The following is a 25,478-nucleotide window of genomic DNA, read 5'->3' as shown; positions in this document are numbered from 1 at the left end:
CCTTTGGGACTGGCTTAATTCATTCAGCATGATGTTTTCCAAATTCCTCCATCTTGTTGCAAATGACCAGGTTTCATTGTTTTTGACTGCTGTATAGTATTCGATAGAGTACATGTCCCATAATTTCTTTAACCAGTCTACTGTTGATAGGCATTTGGGTTGGTTCCAGGTGTTAGCTATTGTGAATTGAGCTGTGAAAACATTAATGTGTAGACAGCTTTTTCGTTTGCCAATTTAATTTCCTTTGGGTAAATTCCAAGGAGTGGTATGGCTGGGTTGAATGGTAGGGTTATATTCAGGTTTCTGAGAAATTTCCAGACTGGATTCCATAGTGGCTTAACCAATTTGAAATCCCAATACACAATGATTCTTAAGTGCTGAAACTTAACTGAAAAGTGATCCCTGTTATATATAAGAGTGGGAATAAGAGAGGTAAGAGATGTGCAATTCGGGATTGCTCCAGCTGACTTACCTCAAACGGTAGAGTTAGAAACATACCAGGGGATTCCAATTCAATCCCATCAAGGTGGCATGTACCAATGCCATCTCACTAGTCCCAGTGATCAATTTCTGTTCACAATTGATCATAATGATAGGACTAAGAACCAAAGGGAGCACATAAACAAGAATAGTGTTTGCAAATACTAGCTGATAGAATCAAAAAGGGAGAGAACGATCCAACATGGGAAGTGAGATACACAGCAGACCCATAGAATGGCAGATGTCCTAAACAGCACTCTGGCCTCAGAATCAGCCCTTAAGGCATGCAGATCCAGCTGAAAAGCCCATGAGAGTAGTTCAGGCATGGAAAGCCCAGACACTCTGGGAAAAAAACAAAAAACAACAACAAAAAAAAAACCTAAATGAAAGGTCTCTGCGAGTGAGATCCCGGTGGAAAGAATGGGTCATCAAAGAAGGAGGTACCTTTCTCTGAAGGGAGGAGAGAACTTCCTCTTTGACCATGGCCTTGTCTAAATATGATCAGAGTCGGTGAACTCAGAGGGCTTCCATAGGCTTGGCAGCTCATGACAAGAGCCTAGGGTGATTACTGGTGCCATAAACAAGAGTGTCAATTTGTTAAGTCAACAACAGGAGTCACTGTGCACTTACTCCTCATGTAGGATCTTTGTCCTTAGTGTGCTGTACATTGAGATTAAATGCTATAACTAGTACTCAAACAGTATTTTTCACTTTATGTTTCTGTGTGGGAGCAAACTGTTGAAATCTTTACTTAATGTATGTTAAACTGATCTTCTGTATATAAAGAGAATCGAAAATGAATCATGATGTGAATGGAAGGGGAGAGGGAGTTGGAAAGGGGAGGGTTGCGGGTGGGAGGGATGTTATGGGGGGGAAGCCATTGTAATCCATAAGCTGTACTTTGGAAATTTATATTCATTAAATAAAAGTTAAAAAAAAAAGAATAATTGTGTATTGATTTCAGTACTCAACCAAAAGTATTAAGTAGAACAAACAAAAAAAAATACTAAAAGGGATAACATATTAAGTTACTCATCAACAATCAGGGCAAGGGCTGATCAAGTCACCGTTTCTCATAGTGTTCATTTCACTTTAACAGGTTTCCTTTTTGGTGCTCAGTTAGTTGTCACCTATCAGGGAGAACATATGATGTTTGTCCCTTTGGGACTGGCTTATTTCACTCAGCATAATGTTTTCCAAATTCCTAACAGGGATCACTTTTCAGTTAAAATTTAAACACCTAAGAATAATTGTGTGTTAATTACAGAGTTCAACCAATGGCACTAGAACAAAAAATACTAAAATGGATAAAGTATTACATTGTACATCAACCGTGAGGACAAGAGCTGATCAGGTCACTGTTTCTCATAGTGTCCATTTCACTTCAACAAGTTTCCCCTTTGGTGCTCAGTTAAGTATTGTCTTAGTTTTAAACCATAGCTAGTTTCAGACCCCAATGTCATGGTGCGGGTGCTTTCTCAAGATGGGATCTTGGATGCACTAAAATGGAGTCTCTTGTCAGTCAGGGTGTCACTTCAACACTTTCCTCAGGAAGTGGATCAAAATGCACAGAGAAGTGTGAGCTGCAGCTGGGGCCCTTGCTGCAGGTGTTAGAGGTGCTAGAGAAACAGAGACAGGAGAGACCTTCCATCAGCCGGCTCACACCCCAAATGGCCACAACAGCTGAGACTATGCCAGGTCAAAGTAAGGAGACTGCAACTCCACTGGGGTCTCTCACCTGGGTGGCAGGAGGCCAGGTGCATTATTGGGGAGCTGGATGGAAAGGAGAGCAGCCAGGACTCAAAGTAGTGCTCATATGGGATGCAGGGTCGCAGGAGATAGCTTAACCATGTGCCACAACCCTGGCCTTGCGTTTCAAATTTTGTTTGCACCAAGACAAACTTATTTTCAATTCCGTTTTCCCCCAAGCTCTTTAAGTATCCGGTAGAGGATTTGTTACTATTCATAGGTGCAGGCCTCCCCTGGAGGTTTGGGAACGTTTTCCCTGTGGATAAGGGGAAACTACTATATGTACTTATCTGGTTTCATTTGCTGGCAGCACTCTGTGACACAGCCCTGGCCAATGGGTATAGATGCGCTGATCCTTCTTTTCCCTTCCCCTTATTTCTCCTTTCAGAGCAACAAAAATGTATGCCTGGGATTACAATAACATTTTTAAGACCACAAGTGAACAAGAAAGTGTATTAAAGCAAATAAAAACGAGGAGACAATAAAACACTGACCCTCACCAGGTTCTAGTACCAGTCAGGGCGCCGGGTTCTGTCCCGGTTGCCCCTCTTCCAGACCAGCTCTCTAATGTGGCCAGGGAGTGCAGTGGAGGATGGCCCAAGTGCTTGGGCCCTGCACCCCATGGGAGACCAGGAGAAGCACCTGGCTCCTGCCATTGGATCACCACAGTGCGCCGGCCGCGGCGGCCATTGGAGGATGAACCAACGGCAAAGGAAGACCTTTCTCTCTGTCTCTCTCTCTCACTGTCCACTCTGCCTGTCAAAAAACAAACAAACAAACAAACAAAAAACAAAAACAAAAAAAAAAAAAACAACACTGACCCTTAAAATGGTAAGACATCTGAGTAGTTACTTAGCTCTGAGATTCCTGGATACGTGTGAAATAAATACAACACTTAAGTTGCTACTATTTGTGGTTGTTTTGTTGTTGTTATCTGGAGAAAAACTTGTGTAAATGGTTCCCCTTCTGCATGAGCTTCTGGTGAATCTTATACTTTTCAAATACATTTATTATAATGAAGTTGTTCTTCATGATGCCAAATACTAAGATGAAGACTGATAAACTCAGCCATAAATCTGCTCTGACAAAGCAGTGCTATTTTAATATTTAGAAACACATAAGGTTAAATATGATATTTTGGGATAAGAAAGAAAAACTCTGCAACTATTTCATTTAAAAGAATTACATGTCTATTTTTTTATATTTTATAGACAAAGGCCCTATAAATTGAATTAATTTATACACTGTATTTTTATACTCCATATTCTTTGTTGTTTACTTTCATCTGTCTTTGGGTGGATAAAAATAGGGATTTTTCTGAAGTACTATTTTGAACTGCAAATGTTGCTATAGTTTAAGGAAATTTGTATTTACTACCCTAAGGATAATTGTTACTGAAAGTTTTAAAGAGCATGTTAATGGGCCCGTGCCGTAGCTCACTTGACTAATCCTCCGCCTGCCAGTGCCAGCACCCTGGGTTTTAGTCCCGGTTGGGGCATCGGATTCTATCCCGGTTGCTCCTCTTCCACTGCAGCTTTCTGCTGTGGCCCAGGAAGGCAGTGGATGATGGCCCAAGTGCTTGGGCCCTTCACCTGCATGGGAGACCAGGAGGAAGCACCTGGCTCCTGGCTTCAGATTGGCGCAGTACGCCAGCTGTAGAGCCATCTGAAGGGTTAAACAACGGAAGGAAGACATTTCTCTGTGTATCTTTCTCTCATTGTCTAACTCTGCCGGTCCAGGAAAAAAAAACAGAGAGAGAGAGAGAATGTTAATGGTCTTTCCTAGTATAATTAGGGCATAATTTTTATAGAAAGCTGATATAAGTCATATATGTGCCTTTAAGATAAGGTCATTGAATCAACAAAAAAAACAACTGATGGGATGAGTGTTTTTTTTCTCTTTTTTGTTTTTTGGGTAATCTGTTTTCATTTGAGTTTATTAGGATCTTCAAGTCTCATTTGTGGAATTCCTGATCTGATAGCATTAAAGATTAAGATCTGTAGGAGGTAATCAATCATGAGGGTGGAGTTCTTCTGAGTGAGATTAATGTGCTTTTTGAAGGGTTTGTGGAAGTGGGTCTATTCCTTTCCATTCCTTCTAGTACATTGAGAACACAGAACTTGTTCCCTGCAAAAGGTGCCATAGTAGAACAACATTTGTAAGCAGAAAATACCCCTTAATAGACAGGAAACAGACTGGCACCTTGATCTTGCACTTACCAGCTCCCAGAACTGTGAGGAGTAATTTCTGTTATCTATAAATTGCCCAGTCTGTTGTATTTTCTTGTAATATCACATTAACGGAGATATCAGATAAGGGTTATAATCAAATCTATACATATTACAGAAAATCATAAATGAATCAGTTTCCAGAAGTTGTTGAGATTCCAGTGATATTGTCCATTGTCTCCACTGTTGCAGATGGAAAGAAGTCTGATTGTCTTAAATCAACTGAAAATTGAAATGGGACACAGTTTTGAGGAATTACATTTCTCTTTATGAATGGATCAAAAAGGGTCAAGATGCGATCCACAGTGAGCAGTGGTTTAATTTCTTAAAATAGAGGTGGACACTTGATGCAACAAGTGTGACACCATTTGGCATAGCCACATCCTGTGTTGGAGTGCCCGGGTTTGAGTCCAGCTCTGATCTCAATTCCAGCTTAATGCTAAGGTCTGTCCTCAGAGGCAGCAGGTGATGGCTCAATTACTTGGGTCCTAGGCACCTGTGTGGGAGACTCAGCTGGAGTTCCTGGTTCCCAGCCTCAGAATGGCTTATCACACACTTTGAAGGCATTCGAAAAATGGACAGAGATGGAAGATCTCTCCCTTTTTCTGTCTCTCTACTGTTCAAATATAAATAAACTTCAATTTTTTTCTCAATTTAGCAGAATTTAGAAAAATTTGAATGATGTGTCCTTTCAGCTATTTTTGTGTATTTTATATTAAATCAAGTAAGTCTAATAATGATTATTATTAGGGCACATACTCCTTAAGTGTCCAATACGATAAGTAGAAAAATCTCATTTTGTTTTGTTTTGCCAACTTACCTTTGGCTGTTTTATGTATGGCATTTAAATATTAAATATAAATTCCATAATCTCATAGACTTTGCATTATTTAAAACATGATAGAACCAGGTTTGGCATCTGTCTTTGATAGGAATACTTTGGGCACATGATACTTAAGTTGTCTCCAAATCTCCTATGGTTATTGTCTACCTGCTAAGAACTCCGTATGGATTGTCTGGCTTTTTGGTAAAACTCTCTGTGCTCACTCAACATATCTGGTGTCTGAGTACAAGAGAAGGTTACTCTTTTTATGTAAAATACAGCTTCTCATTTATTTAATAATTGAAGCTGAATATGGGAAAGGAAAACAATCTAAGATCTGGGTGATAAGTATTTGCTAAACACTGAGGCCTGGACTCTTGAAGGCAAAGATGTACAGTTGGTGGAATCAGGCACCAAATTTGGAGGCTCAAAGTCAGAAAAATTTTGATTTTAATTTTAGTCATATAGCCCATCTTTTTGAGAACCACATACATAAGATATGAAGGCTATTTACATATTAATAAGCTTCCTGTGTCTTATACTGGTATTTCTTTTTTGAAAATATAGAATTTAAGCAGCCTTTTAGTTTATAAGCAGCCTTTTTAAAATTTTTTTTCCTTCATTTTCAATTAATTTAAAAATATGCTATGAAGAATATGAAGAATTCTTTAATCCAAAGAAAATCTGCTGATAGCTTATCTCATATTCAAAGGGTGCATTATTTTTCCATTCTGTTCTAAGAATTAACTCACAGTTACTGGAGTGCAACAACACTATCAGGTTTTCCTTGTTTAATCTTGGAAGCTGCATGTGTTGAGTCTCCTCAGACTAAAATCGAGGTGTAAGGAGGGCATGGCTGCTTCTGAATGCCCTAAAGGAGACTCTGTTTTCTCGCATTTGCCAGCCTCTAAAAGCCAGCCATATTCTACCCAACACTAGCAGTCCCATTCTGCTCACTTTGAATTACTCTATCCTCCTGTTCAGCCTCTTTTTCCATTTTTTTTGGCACTTGTTTTTGTTTTTGTTTTTAATTTATTTTTTATTTAGTAAATATAAATTTCCAAAGTACAGTTAATGGATTACAATGGCTTCCCCCCGCCATAACTTCCCTCCAACTCACATCCCTCCATCTCCCGCTCCATCTCCCATTCCATTCACATCAAGATTCATTTTCAATTCTCTTTATATACAGAAGATTGATTCAGTACATATTAAGTAAAGACTTCATGAGTTTGCACCCACACAGAAACACAAGTGTAAAATACTGTTTCAGTACTAGTTATAGCATTACTTCACATTGGACAACACATTAAGGACAGATCCCACATGAGAAGTAAGTACACAGTGACTCCTGTTGTTGACTTAACAATTTGACACTCTTGCTTATGGCGTCAGTAATATCCCTAGGCTGTAGTCATGAGTTGCCAAGGCTATGGAAGCCTTTTGAGTTTGCCGACTTCAATCTTATTCCGACAGGGTCATAGTCAAAGTGGAAGTTCTCTCCTCCCTTCAGAGAAAGGTACCTCCTTCTTTGATGGGCCTGTTCTTTCCACTGGGATCTCACTTGCAGAGATCTTCCATTTAGGTGTTTTGTTTTTTTTTTTTTTTTTTTTTTTTTTTTTTTTTTTTTTTTTTTTTTTTTTTTTTTTGCCAGAGTGTCTTGGCTTTCCATGCCTAAAATACTCTCATGGGCTCTTCAGCCACATCCGAATGCCTTCAGGGCTGATTCTGAGGTCAGAGTGCTATTTAGGACATCTGCCATTCTATGAGTCTGCTGTGTATCCCACTTCCCACCTTGGATCGTTCTCTCCCTTTTTGATTCTATCAGTTAGTATTAGCATACACTAGTCTTGTTTGTGTGATCCCTTTGACTCTTAGACCTATCAGTGTGATCAGTTGTGAACTGAAATTGATCACTTGGAATAGTGAGATGGCATTGGTACATACCACCTTGATGGGATTGTATTGGGATCCCCTGGCATGATTATAATTCCACCATTTGGGGCAAGTCAGATTGAGCATGTCCCAAATTGTACATCTCCTCCCTCTCTTATTCCCACTCTTATATTTAACAGGGATCACTTTTCAGTTAAAATTTTAACACCTAAGAATAATTGTGTGTTAATTACAGAGTTCAACCAATAGTACTAGAACAAAACAAAGAGAAAATACTAAAATGGATAAAGTATTACATTGTACATCAACAGTCAGGACAAGAGCTGATCAAGTCACTGTTTCTCATAGTGTCCATTTCACTTCCATTTTTAAAGGCCCCAGTGATTACACTGAACTCACATAATGCAGGAAAAGTCCCCTTGTTAATGACAGTTTATAAGCAAACTTAATTCCATATACAACTTCAGTTCTGCTTCAGCATGCAACGTGATACATTCACAGGGACCTGGGATGAAGGCGTAAGCATCTTCGAGGAGCCATTATTCTGTTGATGATGATGGATAAAGACAAGATTAAAATGAGTTATGAATTGTGTAAAGTCTAGATTTAGCAATGTTTTAAAACGTAGAAACTCTATTTCTAGTACTCCATCCAGCTACAACAACTACATTTTAGCCATATTTGAAATTTCTTCCACAAAATCATTTGGACATTATTTCTGTTGACCAAAATACGTGCATATTTAGTTTGTTAAAGAAATGTTCTTTATCATATCAGCTTGAGGGTTAGGTCTGTCACTTGGAAAAATGCTGAAATAAATCATTTTATACAAACATAAAAAATTTTAACAATTTTGCAAGGATGTGATTGCACATTATTCAAATTGTAATAAAATGCTTTACTCCCATTCTCACTTAGTGATACATGTAAATTTAAGCATGATATCAATATATGTTGGGTGTGTCAAGCTGACAAATATACACATTCTAACAAATAAAACAGCTTTCTTGCTTTTTCATTTTACAGTCATATTAAAAATATATGCCACTCAGGGCTGAGGCTGCGGTGAAGCAGGTTAAGCCGCCATCTGCAGTGGGCCTCTGAATCCACATGGGGGACACAGAGGAAGCTCCTGGATCCTGGCTTCAGACAGGCTTAGGTCCAGGTATTGTAGCCATTTGGGGAGTGAACCCACTGATGGACGATCTCTCTCTCTCTCTCTCTGTGTTTCTCCTTTCTGTGACCCTGACTTTCAAATAATCACATAAATTTTAAAAAGAAATCTTAAATCTTAAAAAAGAAAGAAAAAGAAAGAAAGAAAAAATATACATATATACATATATATATATATATATATATATAACTCCTTTAAATAAATACAATAGATACAAGGTCCATTAAATAAGTAAATTAATTATTCCTCACCCTTCAGATTTTCATATTGTACTGAAAAGACAGACATAAATAACTGATTACTTTTAAAAATTTGCTATCCATCTGAAAGACATATTTTATTTTACATATAATCTCATACTTAATATTTTAACAGAGGAACTTAGTACAAGTAATGAGAAATTTTCTGCCTGAAGGGGAAAAATTAGAGTGCATTTTAAAAATAATTATCCTTGCAATACTTTGTATTTATAATATTTAGTTTTGCCGTGTCAGAATGATTTACTACTTCTGTGTGATGATGTCTTCAATTGTTTCTTTCTTATTTGATTCTTAGTGTGTATATTAATCTAGATATTTTCCAATATGATGAAGTTCAAAGATGATACGTTTTCTTTTTTAAATGCTGAAGGGCATCATAATGTGTATATGATGTGGCATATGCCACCTGGCTATGCTTTCTTGGAGCATTTTGAGAAGAATTATGTAGCCAAATCTTTAAACACACCTGTCGAGTACAGAATCACATGATAGATAATGACATTGAATTTCTCTCCTTAAAGGGCAGCAAACACACACACACACACACATACACACACATTCCTCTCATTATTTTTATATATAATGGAATCAATAAAATTTACTACATGAGATTCTATAAATAAAATAATGTAAATCACAGACAATTACACCAAAACATAGAGACTATCTTGCTCATATTAATGAAGATTTTCCTTTTATCTAATGAAATGACTGATGAAAACTGGAATAAATATGCTAATATGTGAATTAGAACCCAGTTTATAAAAATAAAAAAAAATTGGCTATTTGCTTCAAAATTTACAAATAATCACAAATTCACAGCTTCATATTTCCAAATTGACTTCTTTTAATGGTAACATTAGGAACATAGGTGTTCAGTTGACAATCACACAGAAATAGTTTCTGAAATGAATTTTTAAATTGAAATCCAAAAATAGGGCCTAACCCACAGGTAAGCATGGTTATTGAAGGGCTGGAGTAACTGTTTAGAAAAAGTGCCTCTATCCGGAGAGGCAGGCCCAACTTCCCGTAAAAGCAGCCTCTCTCTGGGGAAACCGAAACTTACAAGGGAACAGCTTGGTAGTGTTCACCATATAAGGAAATCCACTGGGTCTGACCCAATCAGGAACAACCATGTTAGATCAGGAAGTACCAGAGGTGACCCCAGCCAATCCACTGTCACCCCCACCCCTCGTTGACGTAACCCGGCTTTAAAAGAGGCTCCAAGCATGGCTCAGGGCCTTCCTCTGCCCTCTGCTGCGCGGTTGAGTAGATGGGGTCCCTGCCACGGCTTGTACTTCCGAAATAAACCTTGCTCTTGCATTTCGGTGTGTTCAAGTCTCTGGTTGCATTTGGGTACCGACAATCTGGGCACAACAGTTATCACAGGACATTGTTGAACCTATAAATTCTTTTTGTTACCTCATATAAATGTGTTGGTGAGGACTGGCTCAGAGCATGTCTAGGGCTAAGCTGCCAGGAAGGTGTAGGGATAAACAAGTTGCAGAAGTTTAAGAACTGAATGAGATCAATGTAGGAATACAAACTAATTTGAAACAAAATACTGTTCGTTTCGAAAAAATTTATGCAAATTTTTTAAACATCCCACAATTTAAAATTACAGATAAATCTAGCACCAAGTAAAAATTCTAAATGTATTCTATCTATATTATAATTTATGACAAAATTCTAATTATTTTAGTACATAAATGACACTGACTTTATTTATGCAATTATCACATATTTTTACCTAAAAGAAAACAAAAATAATAACTTTAGTAGGTCAAATGTGTTGTATTGTATCAGCCTGCTGGAGTGGTTAAGTGTAAGAATTTGGATTACTTTAAAGCCATTCTTCCTTAGTGTGCTACATCTACTGTTTCAAAAAATATTTTTTCTACTCTGTTTAAAGGTGACTTCAATGTTCAATCCTGTATTAATCTGATAGTTAAGAGGAATAGATAATTAAAACATGCACATGGGTTTTTTGTGTAATTCTATGTTAATTATTTTATTATAATTAAAGGTCACATATTTTGCACTGTTTTCTGAAAGTCATTCCATAATTTATAAAACCAAGAATTTTCATAAAGGAGAAATTACTTTTATTCAAGATGACTAATAATTGACAACCCAGTAATTACAACCCAGTTATAATTTATATTTGTTCTCACTTCCATCTGGTAAAGATAAACATTTAGAAATATTGTATGATTATTGAAGTATTTGGTAATTTGGTAATATATGAAAACATATATGATAGCTCAGAAATTTTCAGATATATTTACTTAAATACAATTATTGCTATTTTTTTAAAGTACTTGTTATTGTTTCTAGATTTTGTCGCTGTGTGAGTTGTGTATTCTGCATGTCATCTGTACATTTGGATGGATAGTAATGAGAGTTTAACTACACTGTGTGATAGTGATCCAAAAATATTTGAAGTTAATTCTATTTTTTAAATTTATTTGTAAAGATTTATTTATTTATTTAAAAGTCATAGTTTCATAGAGGCAGAAGCAGACACACACACACACACACAGAGAGAGAGAGAAAGAGAGAGAAAGAGGGAGAGAGAGTCTACAATCTGCTGGTTCACTCCCCAGATGGCCATGACGGCCAGAAATGGGCTGATCCGATTCCAGGAGCCAGGAGCCAGGAGCCAGGAGCCAGGAGTCAGGAGCCAGGAGCCAGGAGCTTCTTCAGGGTCTCCCACATGAGTGCAGGGGCCCAAGAACTTAGGCTATCTTTTCCTGCTTTCCCAAACCATAGCAGAGCTGAATCAGAGGTGGAGCAGCCCGGACTCGAACCAGCACCTACGTAGGATGCCAGCGCTGCAGGTGGCAGCTTTAGCTGCTAAGCAACAGCACTGGTCCCAGAAGTTAATCTTAACCAGACAAAAATGTCTTTAATGGGAAAACAAGGAAATAAATTAACTGTTTTAACTTCACCTCTCCCATTTAAAGGATTCCAGAGACTCATTCCTTTTTTAATTTAGTCAAAATCTGGTTTTATTTATTTTTTCTGCTCAGTCCATTACCATTCAGCATAATCTGGAGCAACTGATCAAACTGGATAAAGCCCAAATATTTATGATTACCACTGTACACATTTTGAATGAGTCAAATAGATTAAAATTAAGAAACAATACTTGAAAGTTTCCTGGTGGTGCTTGGTAATCCTTCCCTCCTAAGCCTTCCCTCAGATAACTTCTGATGTGCTTTCTCTCACGCCAGATGAGTTTGCATGTTCTAGAAGTTAATATAAATAGGATCATTCAGTATGCACTCTCTTTTGTTTGGCTTCTTTCACTCAGCATACTTATTTTGAGGTACATACATGTTATAGCAAATATCGATAGTTCATTCCTTTTATTGTCAAGTCAAGTTTCATTGTGTGAAAGCACCACAATATTTTTAAATTCACTAGTTGATGGATCTGATGGATCTTTGGGGTTTTTTGTTTGTTTGTTTGTTTTGTTTCTTGTTTTGGTTATCATTTATTACAATAAAGCTGCCATGGACATTCATATACAGAAAAAAAAAATTAAGAAACAATAAAGTGCACAATCAAGTTACAGAGAAGTGATAAATACATTTCATGTCTTTACAAGTATAAGTAACTAAATTTTATGAAACTTGATGATATTTTAATATAAAGATAACTATGTCTTTTTTTTAAAGATTTCTTATTTATTTATTGGAGAGGTAGAGTTACAGACAATGAGAGGGAGAGACAGAGAGAAAGGCTTCCATCCGCTGTTTCACTCCCCATTTGGCTGCAATGGCTGGAGCTGCGCTGATCCAAAGCCAGGAGCCAAGAGCTTCTTCCGTGGATGCAGGGGCCCAAGCACTTGGGCCATCTTCTACTGCTTTCCCAGGCCACAGCAGATAACTGGATGGGAAGAGGAGCAGCCGGGACTAGAACTGGTGCCCATATATATGGGATGCAGGAGCCACAGGTGGAGGATTTACCTACTGCACCACTGCGCTGGCCCCATGGATAACTATGTCTTTACCCAAATCATTGTTACAGTGATAAACTTATGTCATATAAATTGAGAGATGAAATAAAATTACCCTGCAATGTTTTAATTGTGATAATCTTTAATTATTCTTGAAGCAATTGATCAACTAGATCATAATGAAAATTATAAAGCTAGTTATTTTTGATATTTCTTACATATTTTCACTACCATTGAGAATTCAGATATTGATATAAAAGTATATAATGATACAAAGGTTAATGTCAACATTAATCATGTTACTTTATGCAGAAAAGTATTACAAATATTTCAAAATAATATAAATAATATAATAAACGTTCTAAATCTTGAACTTTATATAAAATCTCATGTACACATCAGCACAGCAGCCAAATACATACTGTTCTTCCACATGTTAGGATTAGCTAGCGTTTAGTCCTACATTTGTGAACAGTTTCCTCTCTTCACTCAATGTCTCTCACGTGGCATGGCATTTTCATTCATCAGGCCTTAGAAGTCTTTTACTTTGTATTCACATTCTTACAGTTCACTATAAAAATGTGTTTTTATCAAAATGCAGAGTTTATTGGTCCTATGGAAACATTACCATGAAGGGTATAGATCTATTTCCCTTATATTTTGAGTTTAGCAGCCAAAAATAACGAAACTAGTGTTGGATGCACAATGGATTGAAATATGTTTTAGTATAAAAAGCTAAGAGGTTTTGAGGATAATTTATCAATAACTTGCTGTTGTTTGTGTCATCTATTTTAGTTACGTCCAGATCATCTGATTATTTTATGTGTACAGTTTACATTCATGTACTTACTTATATATACACACATATACGTATATTGAATGAATTTATACCTATTAAAATAAGCTATATTCCTCTTTCCAGGTATCTTTTTACTTTTGAGACAAAAAACATAATTAGTATTGGATAACAGAAGAAGATTTATGTTGTTTTCCCTACTGTACATTTGCTATTGTTGGTCTTTGGTTTCTGGTTCATTTCTAAATATATCGTTATCCAAAAATATATGTGGATAGGAAAACCTGATGCAGAGTATTACGTAACAACCATTCGTTCTAAGACAATCAGCCTTACTGGTGTTTCATATTGTTTGAATTTGCATTGGTGCAGTTCTACATCACACACTTAGTTTATCAGTTTTTCAGGGAAAACATAGTAATTGGAGTTTAAGACAGAACCAGTGTGACAGCTCCACCCTTGGCATGATGAGGACCAGAGTAGTTGAATATTATGAGCTGATATTTCTTCATCTCTGAGGCAGGCAATATGGAGATGGGGGCAGTAGGCATATTCAAGGCCTAGGCGTTACTAAGATAGCTGGGCTTGATATATTGTGTATTAGTACAAATTCTGGGAGAGGACAATATCTGATTATCCCTTTCTACAAGGCATAGAATAGATAATGCTTTCTGTTGGTAGGCCAAAACTATTCTTTGTGGATCTGCTCACTTATAAAAATAGGAAGGATAATTTGTTCTTATGAGATGTTTAATAAATGCATAACAGAGGTACTTAGGAAGACAATAAATGTGATCATGCATGCAGAAGTCTCAATAGGCCCTGAGGATTCAGGGAATGTAGCTTGCTCTTAACATTTATCTGAATGCCAGCCTAAGGTTGAAGAAGAAAAATGTTAAGAAGGAAATTTCTCTGAGACAAATATTAGTATGGTGATGTTATTTAAACTATCACTTTGACACATCAGCGATGATTACTGGGTGATCACTCAATGTAAGACTCCGAGTTTTTGCTATGAAATCTCTTTGTAATATGAACTCCTTTAGTTTTCATAGTCTGATAAGTTCTTAGATTTTCTCCCTCCATCCTTTAGCACATTCTACAATGTTTCCATGTCCACATACAATGTTCTTCACAATCCTTGATATTATCCCTTACAGCCAGTTCCAAAAATTATGCATATTAACTAGGGCTTGTATTTCCAAGAACAGTAAAAAATGGCATGCGCTGTAAAAGTGGTTTGGATGCTCTGGATCTGAAATTCTCTTAGGGACCGGTGCTTTGGTATAGTGGATAAAGCTGCCACTTGCAGTGCCAGCATCCTATATGGGCACTGGTTCAAGTCTTGGCTGCTACATTACCCACCCAGCTCTCTGCTGTGGCCTGGGAAAGCAGTGGAAAATGGCACAAGTCCTTGGGCTCCTGCACCCACGTGGGACTCCCGGAAGAAGCTCCTGGCTCCTGGCCCTTGCTGCCACTGGGGAGTGAACCAATGGACGGAAGTCTCTCTCTCTCTCTCTCTCTCTCTCTCTCTCTTTGCCTTTCTGTAACTCTGCCTTTCAAATAAATAAATAAATCTTAAAAAAAAGAAAAACAAAGAATATATTTAAATTGAGCATTAGGAAACCTCCTAAGTTGTTTTAAATCTCCATCTGTTTTAAACTCCAATTCTTATATGTAACTTCCCTTTAACATAGGTATACATGAATAACTTAAAATTTCATACTCTTAGCATTAAGTGAGACATGGATTCAGACAAATATAACTTTAAAATTGGTCTCCATTGGTCAGTATTCATTTGATTTTGAACAACTTTCTTTTTTGTTTTTATTTTTGACAGGCAGAGTGGACAGTGAGAGAGAGAGACAGAGAGAAAGGTCTCCCTTTTGCCATTGGTTCACCCTCCAATGGCCGCCACGGCCGTCGCACTGTGGTCAGCGCATGGTGCCAATCCGAAAGCAGGAGCCAGGTGCTTCTCCTGGTCTCCCATGGGGTGCAGGGCCCAAGCACTTGGACCATCCTCCACTGCACTCCCGGGCCACAGCAGAGAGCTGGCCTGGAAGAGGGGCAACCGGGACAGAATCCGGCTCCCCGACTAGGACTAGAAGCCCGTGTGCTGGTGCCGCAGGCAAAGGATTAGCCTAGTGAGCTGCGGAGCCAGCTGATTTTGAACAACTTTCTTTTACACTCTACACTCTAGTGTTCTTACTCATAAAATGAGAAAATAATAGGAACTGACTACTAAATTTGAGTCATTATTATTAAAGACTACAATGTATCTTGAGGGCTATCTGGCACAGAGTAATTTAATAAATCTTATTTTATCATTATTAGTTTTTTGTGTATTATCTTTCAATTTAGGAAATGAGATATTGAAAATGCCACACTATGATTCATCAAAGTATCCCATTTGAATAAGCTACTTTGGTATATTTTCTTGTAGATATTATACTCAGCAGTTAAAAAGAAAATTTAATCTGAACTGGTCATAATTGATTTGTTTGCAGTTTAAAAGACAGGGTTTGTTCTTGTACATTTGGTTTCTTGCAACATTTGTCAAATTCACACTCAGAAAACATCCATTGATGACCCACAGAGGAAATTAATCACAAATGATGGCAAAAGAATAATCCTAAAGTGTTGTGGATTCAGCTACAAGAGTACGTAAAGGCCAGCGCCGCGGCTTAATAGGTTAATCCTCCGCCTTGCGGCGTCGGCACACCGGGTTCTAGTCCTGGTCAGGGCGCCGGATTCTGTCCCGATTGCCCCTCTTCCAGGCCAGCTGTCTGCTGTGGCCTGGGAGTGCAGTGGAGGATGGCCCAAGTGCTTGGGCCCTGCACCCGCATGGGAGACCAGGAGAAGCACCTGGCTCCTGGCTTCGGATCAGCGCGGTGCGCTGGCCGCAGCGCGCCACCCGCAGCGCACCGGCCACAGCACGCCGGTCGCGGTGGCCATTGGAGGGAGAACCAATGGCAAAGGAAGACCTTTCTCTCTGTCTCTCTCTCACTGTCCACTCTGCCTGTCCAAAAAAAAAAAAAAAAAAAAAAGAAAGACTACATAAGGAAGTTTTTGTAGATGCCACAGTCACAGTGTGTTTTACAGAGTGACATTTTAAGCTTATTAGGGTGATTCGAGGAGATTTAATGTGCCCTTTAAATACCTCTGTAACAATATTGGAAGCTTGATGTATGTACATATGTATATAATTCTATTTTCTAATTAAAAGTAAATCATGTGTACAGAAAATGAAATTTTTTCTGGAAATTTCTAGTCAATCAGTAGCTGGACTCTCCACTGAATTCAAAAGATTCCTAAACTGATACACAAGAAAAGAGCACGGGGTGGGGTACACATGGATAAACCAAGTAGATCTGAAACAAGTGTTCAAGTGCTCACAATCTGAAAGGTCTGGGTTAACTAGATACAAAGAAAAGGGGGGAGAGATATTTACTTCTAGTAACCTGAGGTACTGGAACAATTGGAAGAGTCCATCAGGATTAGTAGAAGATTCTGGGAAGACGATTAGGTGAACTAAGGTTTGCTTGCTTCTTTATCCCCCGACCATTGAGAATTTTAGTCTGTCTGCTTTGTTTAATCCAAGAGCCACTGGAGTTTAAACACACACAGGTGTGATGAAGACTCTATGTTCTGTGGAAGTCAAGGGGAAATAATTAGTACATCACTTTTTCCTCCATGGACTGCAACCACTTCTGCATACTCAAGTGCAGAAGCACAGACAGCCTGGGGACCTAGGAAGAACACAGCTGACACCTATCTGGGCATGCCGACAGCAGAGATTCCGAGGAACCCTAGTGGCTCCTGTATCACTGTGATCAACAAGCCAAAAAAAGAGCAGGACAAGATCTGAAGCTGTTTCTGTGACTTGGAAAGTTTGAGCGAATGCAGAATAAGGAGAATACCCCATGTTTCTTGGCCTTGCAAATCTTCCAAGTTTTGGCTCAAAACAAAAAGGAATTTTTATGCTCCATATACTACTACAAAGGGCAACATAAGAACCAAACTTGAGTCCCAAGAAGCAAACAAAGGAAAATAACCATATGTCATAGCAGGCCTTATAGATAAAGAGAAAATGTCACAAGCCAGCCGGTGGAAAGGATGATTAAAAACAAAAACAATCAAAAATACAAATGAATGGGATTCTGAAGCTTAAACAGCTAAAACTTACATTATTTTCCAATATGACAATTATAATAACAAAGAAGATGATCATTGCACTCACTCCAATTAGTGCCTTGACTTCTATTAAAAGACATTTCAAAGGCATTTGTTTAAATGCAGGCTATGAGAAGCAGATTTAGAAACTAGAAACAAAGAAACATTGAAAATGAAGGGACTGTCAAAAAGTACTTGGAAAATAAATTTAATTTTGCAAAGGTGGCTCTATTAATATCACACATGTCAATGCTGTGATTCAAGGTTAAAGGCTTGAAATTTTAAAGAGTATTTTGTCACGATAAAGGCATTCTTTACAATTAAGACGAAACAACAAACCCATAAACCTAACAGCTTAGCAGCTAAATTCACAAAGCAGAAGTCATTAGAAATGCAAGAACTTTGTGAAAACAAAACCTTTTAAAAAAGAAACTTCAGTAGAACAGAGGGAAGTAAACCCAGAATGTTGAGATTCCCTGAGGAACTGGCAGCTGAAGGCTGGAGTCCCACAGGCTTCATTATGAATAGGGAGGTAGCAGGCAAGATTATCTGCCAATTCAGATAATCAGTATGAAATCCTCTGCATAAAATCACGTTAGTGATCATGGAAAAAAGAAAGGCAAGACATTGAACACTCAGGGCACAATGTGCCAAGAGCATCCAGGGAGCCCTGCTAGAGCCATTGCCTAAACCACATTATCTCAAGATAGAGAGGCTATATCCCTTTACCACTTGAAAGAATCTTTTATCCTTTCAAAAGACAAATATGTGGAGGGAAAGTATTTTGAAAGATTTATTTGCAATCATAAAATAGAATTTCCAAACAAAGCATTATATATAGTACCCACATCTGTAAAAATAAGTATACTAGGCACTTTAACAATGAAACAAGGGTAAAAACATATACATGTGTTATTATATTTCAAATGACCCAAGTTCTAAAGGGGTGAAGAAGGAAAAATAATTGATTTAAATGGTCACTAAACCACATCATGTAATATACAGCTTAAAAAACAAAAAAAGGACATCTTTGCCTTTGGATTCTTCTAGTTTCTCCAATGTTCTTCTCTAGTAATTCGTTGGTATCGAGTCATAGATTTAGATCTTTGATCCATTTTGCATTCATTTTTATGTAAGGTATAAGGTATGGGCCTTGATTCATACTCCTGCATGTGAAGATCCAGTTTTCCCATGACAATTTGTTGAAAAAAACTGTCCTTTCTGTCCTTTCTCCAAGGATTGACTTTAGATTCTTTGAAAAAGATAGGTTGTAGATGCATCGATTGATTTCTGGAGTTTCTAATTCGGTTCCATTGATCTACATGTCTATTTTGTGCCATTACTAGGTTGTTTTGATTATAAGTATAGTATGCCTTAAATCTGGTATTGTGATGACTCCAGCTTTGTTTTTGTTATTTAAGAATGCTTTATGTATTGGAGTATTTCATGTTTCCATATTAATTTGAGTATCATTTCTTCTAGATCTGAGAAGAATGCCATACATATTTTGATTGGAATCACAATGAATCTATAAATTGCTTTCAGTAATATGACCATTTTGTTGATATTAATTCTTTTTTTAAAAGTACCAATATTTTACCTAGTTGTGACAAATACATTTAATTTTTTAAGGTTTATTTATTTATTTGAAAGGCAGAGGTACAGAGAGACAGAGAGAGAGAGAGAGAGAGAGAGAGAGATCTTCCATTTTCTGGTTCAGTCTCCAAATGGCCACAATGGCTGGAACCTGGTCAATATGAAGCCAGGATCCAAGAGCTTCTTCAGAGTCTCCCACACTGGTGCAGGGGCCCAAGAACTTTGGCCATCTTCCACTGCTTTCTAAGGCCACAGCAGAGCTAGATGGCAGCCAGGACTTGAACCAGTGGCCATATGGGATGCCAGCATTGTAGGCTGCAGCTTTACCTTCTATGCCACAGCACTGGCTCCCAGTGGTATTAATTCTCCAAATCAATGGTCATTAAAGGTTTTCCCGTATTTTTTTGTCTTCTTCTATTTCTTTCTTTAACGTTTTGCAATTTTCATCTTAGACATCTTTTACCTCTTTGGTTAAATTTATTCAAAGGTATTTAAATTTTTATGTAGCTATTGTGAATGGGACTGATCTCTTTCTTAAAAGCTTTTATTTAATTAATGAAAATTTCATAGTACAACTTTAGGAATATAGTGGTTCTTCCCACCATACCCACCTCCCCCACACTTCTGTCCCACCTCCTACTACCTCCTCCATCACATTCTTCAGTAAGATTCATTTTTAATTAACTTTATATACAGAAGACCAACTTTACACTAAATAAAGATTTCAAGAGTTTGAACCCACACATACACACAATGTATAAATTACTGTTTGAGAACTAGCTTTGCAGTTAATTCTCATAGTACAACCCATTGAGGACAGAGGTCCTACAAGAAGAGTAAGTGCGCAGTGACTCTTGTTGTTAATTTAACAATTGACACTCTTATTTATGACATCAGTGATCTCCCGAGGCTCTTGCCATGAGCTGCCAAGGCTATGGAAGCTTTTTGTGACCTCAAACTGCTTCAGTATTTAAAAAAGGCCATAAGCAAAGTGAAAGTCTCTCTTCCCTTCTCAGAAAAGTACATCCTTCTTTGATGGCCCCTTCTTTTCATTGGAATCTCACTCACAGAGATCCTTCATGTAGGATATTTTTTGCCACAGTGTCTTGGCTTTCCATGATAGAACTGATCTTATAAGTTATTTCTCAGCCACAGCATTGTCTGTGTATATAGACCATTGATTTTTGTGTGAAAATTTTATATCCTGCAACTTTACCAAACTCTCTTATAAGTTCCAATTGTCTCCTAGTGGAAACTTTTGGATTGTCTATATATAGAGTCATGTGGTCTGCAAACAGGGATAATTTGACTTCCTCCTTTCCAATTTATATCCCTTTGATTTTTTTTCCTAATGGCTTTGGCTAAAGCTCCCATACTATATTGAATAACAATGGTGAAAGTGAGCATTCTTGTCTGTTACTAGCTATTATTGGAAATGTTTTCTGCTTTTATGCATTCAATATGATGCTGGCTGTGGTTTTGTCATAAACTGTCTTAATTGTGTTGAGGAATGTTCATCCTATACCTAATTGGCTTAAATTTTTTATCATAAAAGGCTGTTAAATTTGATCAAATGCTTTCTCTGCATCTATTGTGATAATTATATGGTATTTATTCTTTAACTTATTAATGTGATGTATCATATTTATTGATTTTCTTATGTTGAACAATGTTTGTGCTAGATATCTGAGCAGAGTAGCATGGATGAAAGTATTTGCCTTTGGTGGTGGCAATGAAGGAGAATATAAATAAATACGTTCATTAGGTGTAGAAAGTAGAATTGTGATGCCTCTGGATTTGTTTTTGTTGTACAAGATTGCTTTAGGTATTCGAGGTCTCTTGTGCCTCCATATAAATTTCAGCACCAATTTTTCCAGATCTGAGAAGAAGGTCTTCGGTATCTTGATTGGTATTGCATTGAATTTATAAATTGCTTTTGGGAGAATGGACATTTTGATGATATTGATTCTTCCAATCCATGAGCATGGAAGATTTTTCCATTTCTTGGTATCCTCTTCTATTTCTTTCTTTAAGGTTTTGTAATTTTCATCGTAGAGATCTTTAACGTCCTTCGTTAAGTTTATTCCAAGGTATTTGATTGCTTTTGTAGCTATTGTGAATGGGATTGATCTTAGAAGTTCTTCCTCAGCCATGGCATTGTCTGTGTATACAAAGGCTGTTGATTTTTGTGCATTGATTTTATACCCTGCCACTTTGCCAAACTCTTCTATGAGTTCCAATAGTCTCTTAGTAGAGTTCTTTGGGTCCCCTAAATAAAGAATCATGTCATCTGCAAAGAGGGATAGTTTGAGTTCTTCCTTCCCACTTTGTATCCCTTTAATTTCTTTTTCTTGCCTAATAGCTCTGGCTAGAACCTCCAGGACATACTACAGGGCAGTTGTAATTAAAACAGCATGGTACTGGTACAGAAACAGATGGATAGACCAATGGAACAGAATTGAAACACCAGAAATCAACCCAAACATCTACAGCCAACTTATATTTGATCAAGGATCTAAAACTAATTCCTGGAGCAAGGACAGTCTATTCAATAAATGGTGCTGGGAAAATTGGATTTCCACGTGCAGAATCATGAAGCAAGACCCCTACCTTACACCTTACACAAAAATCCACTCAACATGGATTAAAGACCTAAATCTATGACCTGACACCATCAAGTTACTAGAGAACATTGGAGAAACCCTTCAAGATATTGGCACAGGCAAAGAGTTTCTGGAAAAGACCCGGGAGGCACAGGCAGTCAAAGCCAAAATTAACTATTGGGATTGCATCAAATTGAGAAGTTTCTGTACTGCAAAAGAAACAGTCAGGAGAGTGAAGAGACAACCGACAGAATGGGAAAAAATATTTGCAAACTATGCAACAGATAAAGGGTTAATAACCAGAATCTACAAAGAGATCAAGAAACTCCACAAAAACAAAGCCAACAACCCAACTAAGAGATGGGCCAAGGACCTCAATAGACATTTTTCAAAAGAGGAAATCCAAATGGCCAACAGGCACATGAAAAAATGTTCAAGGTCATTAGCAATCAGGGAAATGCAAATCAAAACCACAATGAGATTTCACCTCACCCCGGTTAGAATGGCTCACATTCAGAAATCTACCAACAACAGATGCTGGCGAGGATGTGGGGAAAAAGGGACACTAACCCACTGTTGGTGGGAATGCAAACTGGTCAAGCCACTATGGAAGTCAGTCTGGAGATCCCTCAGAAACCTGAAGATAACCCTACCATTCGACCCAGCCATCCCACTCCTTGGAATTTACCCAAAGGAATTTAAATTGGCAAACAAGAAAGCGGTCTGCACCCTAATGTTTATTGCAGCTCAATTCACAATAGCTAAGACCTGGAACCAACCTAAATGCCCATCAACGGTAGACTGGATAAAGAAATTATGGGATATGTACTCTTTAGAATACTATACCGCAGTAAGAAACAACAAAATCCAGTCATTTGCAACACAATGGAGGAATCTGGAACACATCATGCTGAGTGAAATAAGCCAGTCCCAAAGGGACAAATACCATATGTTCTCCCTGATCGGTGACAACTGACTGAACACCAAAAAGGAAACCTGCTGAAGTGAAATGGACACTATGGGAAACGGTGACTTGATCAGCATAGCCCTGACTGTTGATGAACAACTTAATACATTATCCCTCTTAGTAGTTTTTTTGTCTGTTCTACTTAATATGACTGGTTTAATTCTGTAATTAATACACAGTTATTCTTAAGTGTTAAAAATTAACTGAAATGTGATCCCTGTTAAACATAAGAGTGGGAATAAGAGAGGGAAGAGATGTATAATTTGGGACATGCTCAAGCTGACTTGCCCCAAATGGTAGAGTTAAAAACATACCAGGGGATTCCAATTCAATCCCATCAAGGTGGCATGTACCAATGCCATCTCACTATTCCAAGTGATCAATTTCAGTTCACAATTGATCATAATGAAAGGACTAAGAGTCAAAGGGAGCACATAAACAAGTCTAGTAGCTGCTAACACTAACCGATGGAATAAATAAAGGGGAGAGTGATCCAACATGGGAAGTGAGATACCCAGCAGACTCATAGAATGGCAGATGTCCTAAATAGCACTCTGGCCTCAGAATCAGCCCTAAAGGCGTTCGGATCTGGCTGACTGGAGCATAGGGAGACTACTGATGCCATAGGCAGGAGTGTCAATTGGTAAAATCAACAACAGGAGTCACTGTGCACTTACTCCTCATGTAGGATCTCTGTCCTTAATGTGCTGTGTATTGAGATTTAATGCTATAACGAGTACTCAAACAATATATTTCACTTTGTGTTTCTATGGGGGTGCAAACTGTTGAAATCTTTACTTAATGCATACTAAACTGATCCTCTGAAAAAAAAAAAAAGAAAGAAAGAAAGAAAGAAAGAAAGAAAGAAAGAAAGAAAGAAAGAAAGAAAGAAAGAAAGAAAGAAAGAAAGAAATTATCAACTCCCAACTTGACCTTCACTGGAATTAAACATGATAATGGGTCTGATCTGATTTCATCATCATTTAAAAAAATCATCTATTATTTTTCACTTTATGTTTCTGTGTTGGAGCAAACTGTTGAAATCCTTACTTAATGTATACTAAGCTGATCTTCTGTATATTAAGATAATCGAAAATGAATCTTGATGTGAATGGAAGGGGAGAGGGAGTGGGAAAGGAGAGGGTAGTGGGTGGGAGGGACGGTATGTGGGGGAAGCCATTGTAATCCATAAATCGTACTTTGGAAATTTATATTCATTAAATAAAAGTTAAAAAAAAAAGAAAGTAGAATTGACAAGTCTTGGCAATTTATTGGATTAGAGAGAAGTTATAATAAAACACCACCTCCAAGTACAGTGCTGGAGGCATAGTGCAAAGCATCATCAATAATATGTTGAAAGATTATTAAATCTCCTCAGCTTTTTCCCTTTGCTTCTTCTCTAGAAATCCCGACAACCTGTGAGTGAGTGGAGTTTTTATGCTGAAGGCTCCATTTCTACCACAAAGAGCTAGATCCTATTTATTTTCTAAAAAAAAGTGTTACCTGCTTCTGCAGATGTTAATGAGCCAGATAACACTTTGAGATATGTATTTTCAAATATTTATTTATTTGAAAGTCAGAGTTACACAGAGAGAGGAGAAGCGGAGAGAGAGAGAGAGGTCTTCCATCTGCTGGTTCACTCCCGAATTGGCCCCAATGGCTGGAGCTGTGGAGCCAGGAGCCAGGAGCTTCCTCTGGATATTCTCACGTGGGTGCATAGGTCAAGGACTAGGACCATCTTCTACTGCTTTCCCAGACCATGGCAGAGAGCTGGATAGGAAGTGAAGCAGCTGGGACTTGAACCTGCACAGGCAGTAGTTCACCTGCTACACCGCAGTACTAGTACCAAGATATGTATTTTTTAAAGATTTTTTTGTTTCTTTGAAAGGCAAAGTTAGAGAGAGAGAGAGGAAGAGACATGGGGGGAGGGGAGGAGAGAGAAAGAGAATCTTGCTGGTTCACTCCCCAGATGGTTGCAACAGCCAGAACTGGGCTAAGCAGAAACCAGGAACTGTGAGCTTCTCCTGAGTCTCCCACATGGGTGTCAGGGACTCAAGCACTTGGACCATCTTCGTGTTTTCCGGGCACATTAGCAGCGAGCTGTATCAGAAATGGAACAGCCAGAACTAGAACCATGTGAGATGCTGGCACTACAGACAGTTTCTTTACCCACCATGCCACACTGACAGCCCCACTCTAAAATGTTTAGATTTAGAACCAAATAATGTCTCCCTTTTTATATAGAAGAGAACAGTTAACAATAAATAGAAGATCAAAGTGACCAAAAACAATAATCAAAGCATTTGTAAGTTCCCAGATCTAGTTCTCAATAGGTCCTCCACAAAAAAGTAGATTTCATTTTCAGGAATCAAATATTTATAAAAGAAATATTGGAGACCATTCTACTTAGTGAAATCTCAGTCCCTGAAAGATAAATATCATGTTTTCCCCTGATTTGTGGTAACTAAAATACAGAGTACAAAAAATGTAATGTATATGAGCAAAATGGACATTTTGAGAGTTGATTATTGCTTATAGCCCTTGTCTATATTCTCAAGGAATAGTGGTTTTCCTACTTACTAGTTGTTGAATTCTTTATTTAGTGGAGGAGTAAACTTGGGATTATACAGTAAATTGAATGCATGCCATTGTAAAGATTAAAAGAAAAATAAGCAAAGAAAGGGGGAGGGGAATGTGCATGTGTAATAAAGCTCATAAACTGAGTATATGAGCTACATGAGATTTGTTCCCTTTATAAAAACAACAAAA

General features: G+C 37.7%; 1 protein-coding gene across 1 annotated transcript in view; it reads right to left on the bottom strand.

Moving 5' to 3' along the window:
- LOC149127084 (uncharacterized) overlaps positions 1–6,422 on the bottom strand; it is a 146,348-nt gene extending 139,926 nt beyond the window's left edge. Inside the window, 1 exon segment of the mRNA XM_089331396.1 lies at positions 6,401–6,422. Coding sequence (XP_089187522.1) covers positions 6,401–6,422 — 22 coding nt within the window.
- Positions 6,423–25,478: the final 19,056 nt, after the last annotated feature.

Source organism: Oryctolagus cuniculus, chromosome 4 (assembly GCF_051225735.1).
Source record: "Oryctolagus cuniculus isolate XC-2025 breed Fujian yellow rabbit chromosome 4, ASM5122573v1, whole genome shotgun sequence".
Lineage (NCBI taxonomy): Eukaryota > Metazoa > Chordata > Mammalia > Lagomorpha > Leporidae > Oryctolagus > Oryctolagus cuniculus.
Note: the sequence above shows the minus strand (reverse complement) of the source record. Positions and strands in the feature narration are given on the sequence as shown.